The 15,801-nt window shown below is 51.7% G+C and overlaps 1 protein-coding gene across 1 annotated transcript in view; it reads right to left on the minus strand.

Moving 5' to 3' along the window:
• The window catches only part of LOC144947032 (TSC22 domain family protein 1-like), a 99,014-nt gene extending 85,365 nt beyond the window's left edge, over positions 1-13,649 (minus strand). The window contains exon 1 of the mRNA XM_078876174.1: positions 10,213-13,649. Within this exon, the coding sequence (XP_078732300.1) occupies positions 10,213-12,968 (2,756 nt within the window). The 5' untranslated portion in view covers positions 12,969-13,649. The remainder of the gene's footprint in view (positions 1-10,212) is intronic.
• Between the last annotated feature and the right edge of the window lie 2,152 nt (positions 13,650-15,801).

Consider the following 15,801-nt stretch of genomic DNA (forward strand, 5'->3'; position numbering starts at 1 on the left):
GCTTTACCTCCACAAAATATGGCTGCCCTCGACGAAACTTTTCCCTGAACGCTTGGAGGTAATCCGAGACGCCTTTTATTTTGATTGCCCACAGAAATTCTAGTTACCAGTGACGTCTTTCCACCCTTTCGTTTTCGACGCGCTCGTAAAACACGGGAAGGCCAGCCAACAAAACAAACACCAGTCTCCTGCGGAGAGGGGCTCACAACTGGGATATTATATAAGGAACTACCCAAAAATACTTTGCCAAAAAAAAAACTTCCTTGAAAACAAATACACATCTGTAAGTCAAACAAAACTTTCTTAAGCCTGCGCGTTATCAACGACGGGCTGATTTAATCTCGCGGGCACGTTCGGACGTGCGCTCCTGACCGCGATCCTTCTCACCGAGGCAACACGCTCGCGCCGCGTGCCATGGCAATGGCACGTGCTGACACACGTGCTGTGGCGATGGAACGTGTGCTGACACGAAGGGGCCAAGTTGTGGGGCTTTTCCACTCCATAAAAACACACAAATGCGCGCGCGCACTCTCTCAATCACGAAAATGGTCACACTCACTCCTGGAAGCCCTTAGGGTTAAACTTCCAAATACATAAATGTATTCCCAGCACATGACAATGATAAGAAGAATCATTAGCGGTGATAATAACCATCATCAGCCATGATCAATCCACTGCTGGATGAAGGCCGTCAACATCTCTCTCGGTCCCGTGATGCTACAATCTACCTAGTGCCTGCAAATTCAGATTATTCTGGTCTCATGAGGTCTCACCTGGTTAAATCAACTTTATCACACAGGCCACACAGGCCGACTTCACTGCTCCATGTCCGTAGCGATGAACATCCAAGGGCACGCTCCCTCCCTTGACTGCCCACTGCGTCATTCGTTTCAACCACCGGGCCATCATCCCCCCTCCAGAGACGCGTCCTGCTGGAGCCCCACTTACTTTCCGAACAGCCAAAATTACATCGCTAATCTGCATATGTCATCCAATGCACGAGGTTCCTTATTCTGTCTCTCATCGTAATTCCCCCGCATGCATCGTCTCTCCATGCATCTCTATGCACTGTGGTAAGAGTACAAAGAAGACATTCCGTTCAATGCTCCTTCAGAAGATCTCTAGCACATGTTCAATGCAATAATCCCGTTAAATCAAACATGTTCATTAATGTTTGTAACTCTGCATCCACTTTCGCATCGGCAACTTGTTGTTCTCCCTTTGTTTATCCCAGGTGACTATCTTTAAGGTGATAGTGTCATGTCACAGTGGGTTCCCACACGACTCAATGCAGGATTTGTTTCCCACCCGCAACCAGCAAAGGATATAAATTACTGTAAACATTACTTTTGTTATGGTCAGATGCCTTATTATAATTATTCAATCTTATATTCGTCATCATTGGCAAACCGACCTCATAAAACCGACCCTGGAGGCTGGGGGTGGGGGGATAACAACAAGGAGACCTTTAACGCGGCCGTGGAAATGATGGTCATTTTCCAGTTGCCGTGCCACCACTCAGAGGGACAGTCCAGAACAGGAGCTGTTGCACATGTACGACACATGCTCAGTATCCGGAGGCATTCACATTCGACCACTGAAACCACCTGGCCACCTCAGTGGAAAGTACGGCAGTCGTGGCCAGTACAACACAACTTGACAAGGGCCTGTTGCCACAAAAAACTCAAGCCCTCTCCTTTCTTGGGGTAAGGAATTTGTGACGGTGGTTATTGTATACCCGCACCTCCGATTACCACGGTTGGCTACGTACGGTGCGAAATAAGTTCAACGTACGTACGTATAAAGCATTACGAACAACGATTCGTGATACGTGCATCGAATAGCGCGTGCGACGATCGGTTGGATGAAGTTCGTGTTGTACGGAACGATTTCACGTGACTTGAACAGCCACCAGGAGCACGACAATGTGCCACAATCTTAAAAATATAGGTTCTTGAAACAAATCACTACCTGAAATTGTACAGGGAGGGGCAGGGGGGGGGTAGAGATGGGGGGGGGGGATATCATTCCACGCCTCGTAGTACTAGTTACAATTATTCACCCAGGAATATTCACTGAATCTGGACAAACTGGAGTACCCAGGCCATAGGCACAGGATGAAAGACTACACACACTGCCGCCTCCATCGAGGCCACCCCTCCAGCCTAGGCTTACAACGCACCTGTTATTCCTAAGCAGACGCACATCCAAATACTAACCAAACAAAATCCTAGGCTTGAAATCTGACGAGATCGGGCACGATCAAAGCAACACGGTCATCGGAAGGATGCAGTGTTACATATTGAACGTGCCGCAAAATGCAACACTTGTTACGTAAGCGCTTCAGAGTTTCACACCAGAACCTGTTCCGCCAGGTGGCTGTGTTAAGTGAAAGGTGGTCCGTGTGACCAACCGCGCTGCACAGGCGTTTCATCTTCCGTCCGCAGAAAGGTTGGAAGGCTGTTGTCTTTTTTTGTTGTTGGGCCTGCCTCACCCTTAATGCCCCAGGGGGTCACAAGAGACATCGGTAAAATGCCCCCACGCACTTGTCTGCTCATCTCAAAGTAAGTACACGATTCGGCATGTGGCGTCGGTAAAGCTTCCATCTGCAACGCCTTGAGCGGAGGGGTGTAGCGCACTCAATAAAGGTTTTTCACTTGGTCAGGAACCCGTGAGTGATCACCGACTGCACCCATTTCCACGAAAAGCCCTCTTGCCGATTGTGAGCACGCCATAACATCACGGCACTGAGAGTCAAGCAGCAGCAGGATACAAGGGCCACGAACCGAACGTCTCAACATCACGGAATTGTTCGGCATAACACCAAGCGGGGTGGTGGCGTGGGCCCAGGGTAGCGCGCGTTCAGCCGCTCGCTGCGGAGGGTTTGCACCGCGAATCTGGCCGGCCACCCTGGTTATTACTGAGAGCGTTTTGACCTTAAAAATCCACGCCGTCTGCTTCAGAATAGGGATTGTGTATGTCTGTTGGGACTTCTTGTTCGCACCGTACGTAGCCAACCGTGCGGGGATCGGAGCTTTCCAGAAAGAACCCCTGAATTAATTTGGAAACTAGTTCTCAGACCGAGACAACCCTCCACGTTACCCTACATTTCCTAGAAGTCTGTAGAAGAGACGGACGTGTCAATAGGTGACTCTTGGCCCCAGGGGTGGAGCTTACTCAGAACTCTAACCCTTTGCCAGAATCATCTTTTAGTAACATCACCTGACAAAACATTAGGAACGCACCAACAATTCAGCGCAATATGAGACGTCCTTAGTCAGAGCAAACACAGGAACATGCGAAGTCCAGTTGGCTATGTAAACACATTTGTTCGAACTGGTATTTGCCCCCATCAGAAGCAGTACTTATTCAATACTGTACACCTAATAGGGTAGAACAGCGACGCAGTGGTTCGCACGCTGTCTTCCCAATCCTGACCAATGGCGAATATAAGTGGTGAGAGTGATGTCCGAACCTGGCTCCCGCGCCCCACCAGCCCCCCCTGCAATTTACCACTATCAGCTTAATCATCTTGGTAAAGTATGGTCAAAACGACCCACGACCACCGCGGCATGGGGTACGGCCTTTAACCGGCGGCGGATGGACAAAGGAGTGATGAATAAAATGCTTAAATGCGAAACGTCTTTATCACACTTGTTGGAACAGCTTGCGTCTTTGGCCCACTATCTCCGTCGGGGGGAGCCTGTTCTGCTAGAACTACGAGACGCAAAGTTTGCTCAGCGGTTTGCGCTTTTTCTCGTGCTTGCCGGTCACACGCAGATCTGCACCGCGGTTTCACCGTTGCTCGACTTCGCCACATTTTGCCGCCGACTGGCACAAAAGCCTATCCGGACAAGCTGAACGCCGAAAAAGAAGCAAATCGGCATTGCTAATTTGCCGCAGCAGCGTCGGTGGGTTGGCTGGCCATTGCATCACGACCAACGGCGCGTCACGAAGGGTCTGTTTAAAGACCAGGCGCTGCGCACTATGCCCCGTTACTGTCTAGCTATCGAATCCCGCTGTTAATTCTTAAATAAATTCAAAACTATACAGCGAGCAGGGCATAGAGAAAAGCAAATATTTATGGAGTCGATCCACACCTCGCAGGTTAAATTTTGGATCTATCCCACAACTTATTACAAGCTGTCGCGTATATGTGTGGCTTACGTAGGGGGTTCCCACCCTGTTCTCCCACACTGCTACGTTCTCACTCGAAGCACACGAAGTCCCCACCCCAAATGAAATATTTATGACCGTAAAAAGAGCACCACAACTTGAGGTGTATCCCTATGGACATTGTTTAGAAAAAGGCGTTGTCCCAACATTCGAAAGCACAACCATCCTGTCACTTTGAAGAGGCTAGTGCTTGTAAGTTCTACGTGAAAAAATTAAGATCTGTCCACTGGGCATTTACAATTTGCAGCCCCCAGGTGCCGTCACAGTTATATTATTCAAGAATAAATCCTCTTTCTATGCAACACTGCATTGAATGTAGAACCTATAGTAGCTACAGGGGTCATAATAAACAACAACATACAACATGTACAACAATTGTAAATAATTGTAAAGCACAATTCGATGCGTGTATCATGCACGAGTGTAAGAATCTATTTAATCGAATTAAGAGATGGATCGTTACAGGCCCAATGCTACGTGGCGAGCAGTAGACATCAGTGCAGCATAATCCAATGCAATAATATACGTCTCTGCCTTCACCAACCTGAAATGACCAGCATGGTGAAGTTTGGTGAAATAATCGCCACGACCACGGCAGGCATGGGGATGCGTTCACGCAGCAGCCGATAGACACTACACCTACTAATCCCGATATCCATTATATACAACCCTCCAGGCCTCTTTGTTCTTGTATCGACATGCCGCTCAAAGCCATAAACGTAAAATTAGGATTACGCATTGCTGATGTTTAAGCCAAGCGTCACTTTTGTCTTTACCCGCCGGCGGAATATGGCTTCTCTGTCTAATTCCTGTGGATGACAGGGGAAAAAAGAACCCCTGCACCTACAATAAGTGATTTACTGTCAGACCTGCTTGAAGGCAGCCATAAAATCAAAGCCAGGCCGAGCACAGCGAGGGAGCATTAGGGCGGCAGACGTGCCGGGAAAACTGCGCGGATCTTTTGCCACGTGCTTCATGGCATCAAGGCCTGCTTTGACTCACAGAAAGGTGGGGGGGGGAAGAGGAGACGGGTGGGCGGCGTCAACCGTTGCTCCCTTCCCTGCGTGTGCCAATCGGAGAGGACGAGCCAGGCCTCGCGGAGGACGAGTGAGGCCTCGCTGAGCGACCGAGTCACCCGTCGTCGTTTTTGCTTCGAAAGCCGCGGCGCGCCAGCGGGCGCGTAAACAATACAATCGGCTCGTTGGGTGAAAATCCATCCTGCGGGGCTGGTGGCACACCTTGGCGATCAGCTGCATTAAAATGAATTTATTCCTTACGTGGGGACAAGAGCGGTTTTTTTTAGCTGCTCGTGCATAAGAGTCAATTATTTACGATGAACGAAAAACGTTCAGGAAATTTCTCGCAGAAATTACATCAATGCTGGGCTACGTGCGCAGTAAAGGGCAATGCGGAAAATTCCATTGTGGTACTCCTTAGTGCATGCCTCTGCATCTACAATGTCCAAAACGAGCTGGCAGAAAATAATCACTTGTTGAATCGAATTGTGGCAATGAAGCGTGACTATTCATCAAATCTCTGGGGGGGGGGGGGAGTGTTGGAGGGGGATGAAGGGGCTGAATTGTTACATGCCACCTGAGCAGGAAGGCAAACTGCGTGTGAGCGACGGTGGGAACAAGTGGAGGAGGAGGAGGAGGGTCGCAACTTACATGCTCTCTTCTAAGCTCAACAAGAGACCCATAATCCCAAGGGAGGGGGGGACTCACTGTTAAGGTCTCCACGGCCCAAAGCCTTTCCATCACATGATTACAATGACACATCCTGCCAGCATAAACACGAGCAAGAGGGAGTCGGTACATTTCTTAAGGGACATTTTGCCCACTTCCTATTAACTAACCGGGTGGCTCACCGGTTAGAGCAAGTGGCTCGCAATATAAAGGTTGCAAGGTCACGTCATTCCCTACGGAGGTCAATAAAGTGAGTACCAATTTGGGTGAATGTCAAAGTCGCACCTCCGCTTAGCATGGTTTGCTACGTACGATGCAATAGAAGCTCAATATACAAGTTCAACATACATACGTCATATGGATAGACATATTTCGATTTAAAGCTTTCGTGACTGCAGGGATTCATCTTCTTGGTTCTTTCGGTAAAGTCACGTAGAAGGGAAATAATAAAATAATAAAAATACAATTTAACATAATTAAATACAATTCTCACTTGTATTTTATTATGTTTTATTTCTATTATTTCCCTTCTACGTGACTTTACCGAAAGAACCAAGAAGATGTATAGACATATGTTGTACTTCTTTAATCACCGCACGTAGCCAACCGTGCTAATCGGAGGTGCGGGGGAAAGAGACCGAACTAAACACAAAAAGTAGCTAAAAAAAATGAGTTTTCAATAAAAAATTAAATGTGCATAGCTCCAGTGGCTTCCTAATATTGGAGAGTGGTTGTCATATGGATAGACTAACTCGCACCATAGAAATGTGGGATTTTCACCACTGGCTGACGGCTGTAAATAGAAGATAAGTACCAATGCCTAAATGCTAATGTGAACAAGAAATCACTCGGAGTTTAATATTAAGCACCCCCCACCCAATCCTTCAAAATTATACAAATTGTCAAGAATTGATTATGATTTTTGTTACATTGTCGAGAATGTCTAGCAAAGGTCCATTCACATACAAGAATGAAATCAGTAATCGATTCTTACGATTGTATGCCTTTATCTTGAGCGTACGAATCGATTTTAGCCGACGAACTGAAGCGTCGTCACACGCCAACGTCCCACCGTGACGGCGGCAAGTTACGCACGTTACCAAAGCCGGGGCGCCTCACAGCGTCTACATTTGATGGCGTGAAATGTTTGCGCGCGCGTGCGCAAGGAAGGGGGGGCGGTTGGGTGGGATGGGAGGGGAGCGATAGGCGAACGGGCGCTGGCGCCACATTAAGCGGCTCGAGTTGCATTCCTGTCGGGCGTTTCGGTGGCGCCGCCGCTGTGCACACGCGCGCACATGGGGGGGGGGGGGGGCACACGCGTGTGCCGGCCCCCCCGCCAACCCCACAAATTGAGCAGCGCGACACCTGCCAAACGACTTAATCCGGCGAAACAAAATGTAGAGCAAATATAAAATGAGCACAACTGCGCAGCCGCTGAGGGATGAATGCATGGGGGGCACTGACGTCAGCCGTGCGCACGTGACCCACCTCGAGACAATGCGCCGTGCTCGGCTACATTTAACGTTAAACAATTTAAGCCAGAGAATTTACAAATGCCGGCGAGCAGACTGGCTCTAGGCTGCTAGGATTTTCGGAGCGACGGCATTGGTGGCGGCGCCGGCAGAGAGAATGGGCAGCGACGTCACCCCGATCGGCGCGCAAGCTGCTCCGGGACAAAGCGGTGCACAGCTGCAAGCCGCCACGATCGGCGTTAAGCGACCAAATCTGCCGCGGAATAACTTTTGGCACAGCTTGAGGTGTGGGCATGCAGATCAGCGAATTACACGTACATCCGTCCAAGCTGTGGTTTTTCCAAGGGGGTTTGGCGGCTCCGTCCGAATGCACGTGGCCGCTCTCGAATGAAGGGTCGAGCTCTGGCACAAAGTTAGATGCGGCGAGCTGCCCCAGAATTGACCCGGTGGGGTGGGGAGGTGGCGGTTTAAGTCGTATTTTCACTATAATGACACATTCCTCCAAGACAAAAAACCATCTGGTTAAACCCGTGTGCAAAACATATATATCAAAGCTGAGCGGCAGGTTTCCGTGACCAAATTGACCTCTTTGTGCTGATCAAAACATTCTGTTCTCACAAACCAGAACCAGGATCTTATTTAAAGCTGAACAAGCAAGAGGTGGATGTAAGGCGTGTGGCGGTGGTGGTGGAAGTGGTGGGGGCGGGAGGGTAACATAACAGGTAATCATGTCAGGCTCAGTCAACTTAGAAGAAGACGCTCACTGGGTAAAACATCTGCAGTCAAGCCAGAGTAGCAGGGAAGGGACAACGCATGCTGAGAGGCACAAGGCTAGGCAAGGCCCTTCCCAATGCCAAACAACACCTTGAAAACCGGCATGAACGTCTCAGCGTGGGTCGCCCAAGAGTTTGAAATGTGGAAAAAGGAGGTGGTGGGGAAGGAGGGGCGCCACAGCTATGCAACCCACTCACTTGTCCACCTGCTAATTGTTTAGTTAGCACCGCTCGCGCTGTTTTCTCTGGCCCGCATGAGCAAGTTTTCAAATTCTTCCTTGCCCTGCGCGTCTCGGCAGACGAGCGCTTTGCAAGGCGACAGGTGGAAGCGTATCGAGTGTTCAGCAATACTTCAATCTTTGCCACTTGCCGACAGACGTTATTTCCAGCCCACGTTCGTGCTTGACATTTTATTATGGTGGATGTAATTACAATCATTATTACTTCAGTTTAAACGCTAAGGGTGTACCATCATTGGGTCGCTGCCTTTTGAACCGAAATCTTCATTCAGGCTTCGTATTGATTTCAGGGTTTTCCTGGTTTACTCCATATTCGACCCATTATATTTTTATTTGCTTCACGTGTTATTGTATTGGCTTTGTAACTTCAGGTCGACCTCAAAACTTCTAGTACCATCCGTCATTTAAATGACAGTTACGATCAATTTACAACCACCACCGTCTACCGTTAAGATGCCCGAGAGATTAACGGGACTTAATAATTGAAGCCATATGCAAAAAGTTAACATTTTCAAGTGCATGGCAAAACATTGGTGAAAAATCAGAAGAGCATGTTAAGTACTTCGGTTTTATATTCTGAAGAGGAATATCTTTCAAAGGCCAATAAAACCAAAACTGTATTACTTCAAGCAAAGATACAGTATTATATGCATCTATTTTTTGTATTTACTTGCAAAGTGTTATTTTTCAATGTATCTATGAGACTGACTGTATTTAGAGTGTACCTTTAACTCATGTACCTAGAAGGAAGTGGCGGCTCTTTAACTTTCCACGGCCAGCCCGTGCTAAACCAACATGACAAGTCCCCTAAAAGTGGCCTGTTAGTAACAACACTTGCAGTGTAAAAAGCTTTGAGGGGGAAAAAAAGTGTCCTAAAGAAATGACCTTCAGCTCTTGCCCATCTTCTGTCGGAGAAGTGTTGACCAAAGGTTGAGGTTGGAGGCTCTAGTGCTGCTCACTTGCCGGAAATTTGCTAAATCACCATCACAATGCTGCTTTGCTCCCCACCCGAGTCGCTAATAGCTGACTATATATCTTTAATCTTAAACTAGACATTCACTATGACTTCTAAAGTTTCACTCCCAAATCAGACGTGTAAATTGGGCTCATTGGGAAGACAAAAACATGCACAAATGCAAAAGTACTGGACACACCGTCCAAGAAAATTAAACGCTCCCATTGGGCCAGAGGGCTTACCGCCTGCCTGACACGCCAACCATTGATTCACGAGCCTCTTGCGGGAAACACACAGCCGACAGCAAACTTTCTCCCTCGTGGCACAAGAAGGCTGCGCACACTATGGAAGACATTTTGGCTGACGTGCACGCACAAAGCGCGACCCAAGTTTTGTCCAACTTGAATTTGAAATCTACGGTGCCACACAACACGCTGATCACTTCGCGACGGTCTCATAAACGCAGTCTGGCCAATAGATGTTGGTTGGCTCTCTCCGAAGATTAATTCGCTCCGCGCGTTTTTCCTAAGAACTGTCATCACACTTAAAGCTCGTTGATCCACTTAAAAAAACGCATTATACAAGGAGCTCTAAATCACACATTGCAACGTGGGTGAAATACCAGTGACACAGCGCACGAAGCCTAATGCGATGTTGCATCACGAAACCACTTACACACTTTCCACTCTCTATGCCAAGAAATTATACCTTTATACAGCAGCTGTTACTTCCAAGTCTGGAAAAGACTTGGCTGTACACAGCGGACACAGACTGAGAAACACTTAATGGCCAGAGCAAAAGTTGGAGATGCAGGCGAACAATTGACACGGCGAAGGAGGGCAGATGAATAACGGTGCACACATTACACTGCACGCACACTGGCAACCCGCGAGCGCGCTTGCGAGCGGTTACCTCTCTTCCTCCGACTCCAGCAGGCCTTGCGTGGCGCCGACAGCCATGGGCAGCAGCTGCGGGATGACAGGAATTCCTCCGGCGAAGCCCTCGCCGTGCACCTCCCCGTGGGCAGCCGCTCCCGACGGATCCTCCGGGTGGCCGCCGGGCAGCTGGTGTTGTGTCTGCGCAACGCTGTACGCCAGAGAGAGCAGCGCCTGGCTCTGCTGGTGACTCAGCTGCTGCTGCCCGTGCTGGAGCAGTAAGGAAGCGGCCGCTTGTGGGAGGAAACTGCCGCCGTATCCGCCGAGATCGCCACCGAGGGTGAGAGGATGCTGCAAGCCGAGTGGTAGGGGTTGAGGAGCGGCGCCGCCGGTGGGAGCGCCCGATGCGAGACCCGACACCGGCAGGATCTGCTGCAGGGGCAGTAGCCCATGCTGCTGCTGCTGTGGTGGCTGTACAACCAGCTGCGCATGCTGCTGTTGAAGCACGGGGCCTGGCGGTCCCACTGGCTGGGACGCCTGCGGCTGCTGCATTGACTGTTGATCCGAGAGCATGGGAGGCTGCTGTTGCTGCTGGAAAGCAGGCTGACTCAGGGACTGTTGCTGCTGTTCTGACAGCACGTGTGATTGCATTGGTGGCTGCTGAGAGAAAGCTTGCTGTGGTGTCATAGGCTGAGCCTGCTGTGTCAATGGCTGCTGCTGCTGAAAGTTGTGCTGGTTGATGGCCTGCTGTTGTTCCGACAGCCCATGTGTAGGCATTGACTGCTGAGGAAAAGCTTGCTGTGCTATTGGATGTTGTGTCTGCGGTTGGAAAAGCTGCTGGCTCGTGGCTTGCTGCTGCTGTACCAGAGATGGAGACTGAGGTGGCTGCTGTGGCATCATGGGATTCTGCTGCACCACTTGAGGGGACTGTTGAGGATTATGCTGCGAAAGCTGCTGCCCGACCATCATCACTGGTGGCTGCTGTCCTCCTGGTTGCTGCTGCTGTTGGCCTAACTGAGGCTGCATTGAAGCCTGCCCCATCTGCTGAGCTTGCTGTCCTATTGGCTGCGGCTGTTGCATCACCTGCGGAAGCTGCTGCTGCTGCCCCAACAGTGTCTGCTGGCCGAGTGGTTGTCCTGGCTGAGGCTGCTGGTGGGTCACCTGAGACGCCACTGACCCCTGATGCGCAATGTACGGTTGCTGGGTCGCAGCCGGATTGTGAATCACTTGATGGGCTATGGACTGGGCCGGCTGTCCCAATGCTTGCGGTTGGGGCACAGCCGGTGTGGCTTGTGGGTGCTGCCCACCGAGCTGCGAGGAGGCCATGGTGGCCACGTTCCCTTCACCGGTCTGCGCGGGCCCCGGCATCTGGGTCACCGTTAGTGGCCCCTGAGTCAAAGCACTGCCCCCCATCATCGCCTGACCCTGCGGCTGCACACCCATCTGCTGCTGCTGCTGCCCGGCATAGCTCATTTGCTGCGTCTGCTGTGGTGGTTGCGGCTGAGTGGAAGCACTCACCACCTGCTGCATGCCCACGGTTTGTATCGAACCCTGCCCTCCCGCCGATTGCACAAAAGCATTCACATTTGACAGCTGCTGCTGCTGGATATTGTGCCCTACGGTGTTGCCCAGCTGCTTGTTGAACGCCGCGGGCACGCCCGAATTCACCGCGTTAATACCGCCCTGCTGAGATCCGTAATCCAACGAATTCACGCGTGCCAGCGCAGCGCTGCTGGCGGCATCGGCCGTGTTGTAGGACGCGGCAACAACCAGAGTCGAGGCGCCGCTCTCCTTCATAGAGTCGTTCACATTATTCCTGGCGGCCGCAGCCGCAACTGAAGCTGCAACAGCAGCAGCAGAAGCGGCGGCGGCGGACGCATCAGCCGCTAGCGAGGCGCTCTCTTTCTCGTAATATTCAGTGCAAGTCCAGCGACCCTTTTTGTAGGGCTCGGTGGTGGTGTCCAGCTTCACTACGCGGAAGCGCGAACTGCACACGGGTAGATGGTGATGGTGGTGGGGCGGCTGCTGCTGCAGGGGGTTGGAGGGAGCTACCTGTGAGGAGGGCGCAGTGGCCACGGAGACGGGAGCCGACACCATCGCCTGCGCCGCCGGGGGAGGAGTAGCAGGAGGCACCGCCGCCGCCGCTCTGGGAGACGCCACTCCGGGCTGAGCTTGAGCCGAGAACGCGGCCGCCACAGCGGGGCCCGCAACCGTCTGGCTCGAGGGAGGCGCTGCTGCTGCTGCTGTCGATGCCGCCGCAGCCGCCGCTGGGGAGGGGGCGATCCGAGTCGGCGCGGTGAGGTTGGCGGCCGCGCCGTGCCCTTGAGCCGCCGCGTTGCCGGGCCCGAGGTGCGGGCCTCCGTTGACCATGAAGACGCCGCCCTGCGCGTGCACGGGGGTGAGAGCCGGCGTGTCCACGCCCTCGCCCACGTTGTTGAGCGTCTCCTCCGAGGAGCTGCGCTCGTAGGCGCCCGGCTCGAAGTCGGCGTTGCGCGAGCCGTCCAAGATCTCCGACGAGATGTCCTCGGTGCGCGATTCGTCCAGGTCGTCGTAGCTCTCCGTGTCCTCGGCCACGCTGTTGGGCTGAGCGGCCGTGACGCTCGTAATCTGGAAGCCGCTCTTCTTCTTGGTGGGCATGTGCAGGCTCTGAGAGCTCGGCTGCTGCTGCTGCTGTTGCTGCTGCTGATGATGCACATGCTGCTGCGGATGCTGAGGACCCGGCACCGAGCCTCCCCCCTCGTCCAGCCCGCCCGTGTTGAGGCTGCCTCTCCGCGGCACCGACGGGTGCGCCATCTTCTGTGGTCACGGTGCGGAGTGCGAGAGACACGCGCGAGACCCGGGGCCGGATGGGCGTGTGGGTGGGTGGGCGAGCGAGCGAGCTGGCTGTGTCTTGATGAGCCAGATAATAAAGGGCTGGTTGGCCGAGCTTGACTTAATGGGTTCGCCCAGACTTACGTCCGGGATGAAGCGCTCGCCGGCCAAGCCGGACTGTCTTGCTCTCTATATATCCAGGATGGTTGTCCAAGCCAGCAGGGCTGGCTGTCTCCGTGCTAGCTTGTAAGGCTCGTCGCTCAGGCGTGTCCGGTCACTTGGGCTGCCTCTCCCCCAACGAGGTGAGCTCGCTGCTGTGCGGGCTAAACAGGAGACCGCCTCCCTCCCTCGATCGGTCGCGTTCTCCGGGCGATGTGGACGTGGGCGAGCAGCACTGCCTGCGCTTTTTATCGGTATGATCTTGTCCCAGAGAGAGTCCGCTAGGACTGACTGTCCCCGCACTATCTCCCCTTTCTCCCTCGGGGATATATCCCGGCGGGTACAGTAGAAGCACCCACTCTCCACCCTCTCTGCGGGCTAGACGGGCTGCCTGCCTGCCTGGCTGCCTGGCTGCGTCTCGCTCCAGGTTAGACGGCCAGACTGACTGGCTTCCCCGCCGCCTCTCGCTCCCTCACCGGCGCGGCCCCCTCCCCTCCTCCTCCTCCTCCTCCCCCCCCGCCGTGTGCCTCCCTCAGGCGGCGCGGAGCCCCACCAGCACCACCACCACCAGCACCACCATCATCTTCATCGTCGCCGCACCGGCCGCCGCGTGTCCTCTCCCGACGCTTGCTGGAGTCGGGGGTAGGGGGGTGGGTGGGTGGTCCCCCCGTCGCTGCCTGCGTCTCCTCACCCCTCGGTGTCGCTCCTCCTCCTACCCAACCCCGAGTGGGGGCTCCTCAACCCCAGCGTCTCCCTCCTTCTCCTCCGCTGCCCGCCGCGTCTCTGACACCGCGGGAGCCGCAAGCCTCCTCCTCCGCCTCCTCCTCCGCCGCTAGCAAAGATGGCGACGACTGAGGGCGCGGTGCACGCCGGGAGAGGAGGGAGGCCCCCGCATGGGCGGCCTCGGCGGTGCCTGCGCCGCGCGGGGCCGCGTTGCCAGACTCTGGAGGGTTTCCCTCGCACTCGTTCGGAGGCGCCTCTCAACGTGTGGAAAATCGGCGAGAAGAATTGATGGTTCTAGATTTGAAGCTTTTGTGACTGCAAGGATTGATACTCTTGGGCTTTTTCGGTAAAGTCACGTGGGTAAAAAAGTAATAATGGTATAATAAAATAATAATAAATGAAAATAACTCAGTTAAATCACGACGTTTCGGAAGCAACACAAGCCTCCATCATCAGGTTTAAGACTGCTCAAGTAAAATTACTGTAGCGTGTGAAGAGAGCTATTCAAGACACGTGTTTTTTTAGAATGAATGACTGATGACAATTTTTATGTTTAATATGCTCAAGACGGGGGGCTTTGCACCCGTGTAAGGAATGCCGGAACGTGAATCGACGCGTTTTTTTCACGATTTGATACTCGAGCACACGGGAATCGGCCATTTTTTTTACGATACGAAGCTTGATCCATGCTTGATCCATGCTCGAACACATAGAAACCGACGATGTTTAATATGGTCAAGACGGGTGACTTTGCCCCGTGTAAGGAATGTCGGAACGTGAATCGACGCGTTTTTTTCACGAATCTATGCTCGAGCACAATGGATTCGGCCATTTTTTTTACGATACGAAGCTTAATCCATGCTTGATCCATGCTCGAACACATAGAAACCGACGATTTTTAATATGGTCAAAACGCGTGACTTTGCCCCGTGTAAGGAATGCCGGAACGTGAATCGACGCGTTTTTTTCACGAATCTATGCTCGAGCACAATGGATTCGGCCATTTTTTTACGATACGAAGCTTGATCCATGCTCGAACACATAGGCACGTGTATTAATTCGGCCGCCCATTGACGCTGATTGGCTTTCTTCGACATGAACATAATTTATCATTCATTCTGTCGCGGATTCATTTTATCCCGTTACAGCACGACTCAGAATATGTATCCATAATATGGGGTTTTTTTCACGATTTTTATTAACTCACTCTATTGTTGTTGTATCCTCAAATCTTGTAACTCAATTTTAACCCACTTCCAATGTGGTATCGACTGCAAACTTGGTATACTTATGTCATACTGATGACAATACTATATTCTATCATTAAAAAAATACATATTTTTAAACAGTATTTTTTATGTTATGTTTCGGCCTGGGTCTAATTGTCCACGATAAACTGATGTTGGCTGTAATTGGCCACGGTCGCTTATGTTATGGCAAGCTTCGGGCCACTTCCTGGAGTCGTGGAGTTCTGCCATTACTAGTACAGTTATTTTTTAATATTACTTGTTTTGGGTTAGATCATCTAAATATATAAATGTGTGGTTAAACCTGCCAACACCCGACACAGCCAATTAGTAAGATTTGTCATGTAAACAGAACGTACCAATTTGCTCAAGAAGGGCTCACAAGTGATGTCATCACATCTACCCCTCTATTGAAGGAACGAAATGGGAGGATTTCTCCACAAATCTGGCTGTCGCCTGATGAAGCTGGTTGTAATTACTGGCAAAACGTCGTACTCAGATTGTAAAGGCTTTGCTCTCCAACACACCGGTGTGCTGTACTAGTGTAATGAGCGACTTCCGCGACACGTTGTGTAAAGGGTACTCATTTCTCACACTGGGCACAACACAGGCCAACCGTATTCTTCTCACTCTGAGTACAACACTTAGATATTAACGTCTCTACTGGCTACACACAGCCGATCACT

The sequence above is a fragment of the Lampetra fluviatilis genome, chromosome 43 (genome assembly GCF_964198595.1).
Source record: "Lampetra fluviatilis chromosome 43, kcLamFluv1.1, whole genome shotgun sequence".
Taxonomy (NCBI): Eukaryota; Metazoa; Chordata; class Hyperoartia; order Petromyzontiformes; family Petromyzontidae; genus Lampetra; species Lampetra fluviatilis.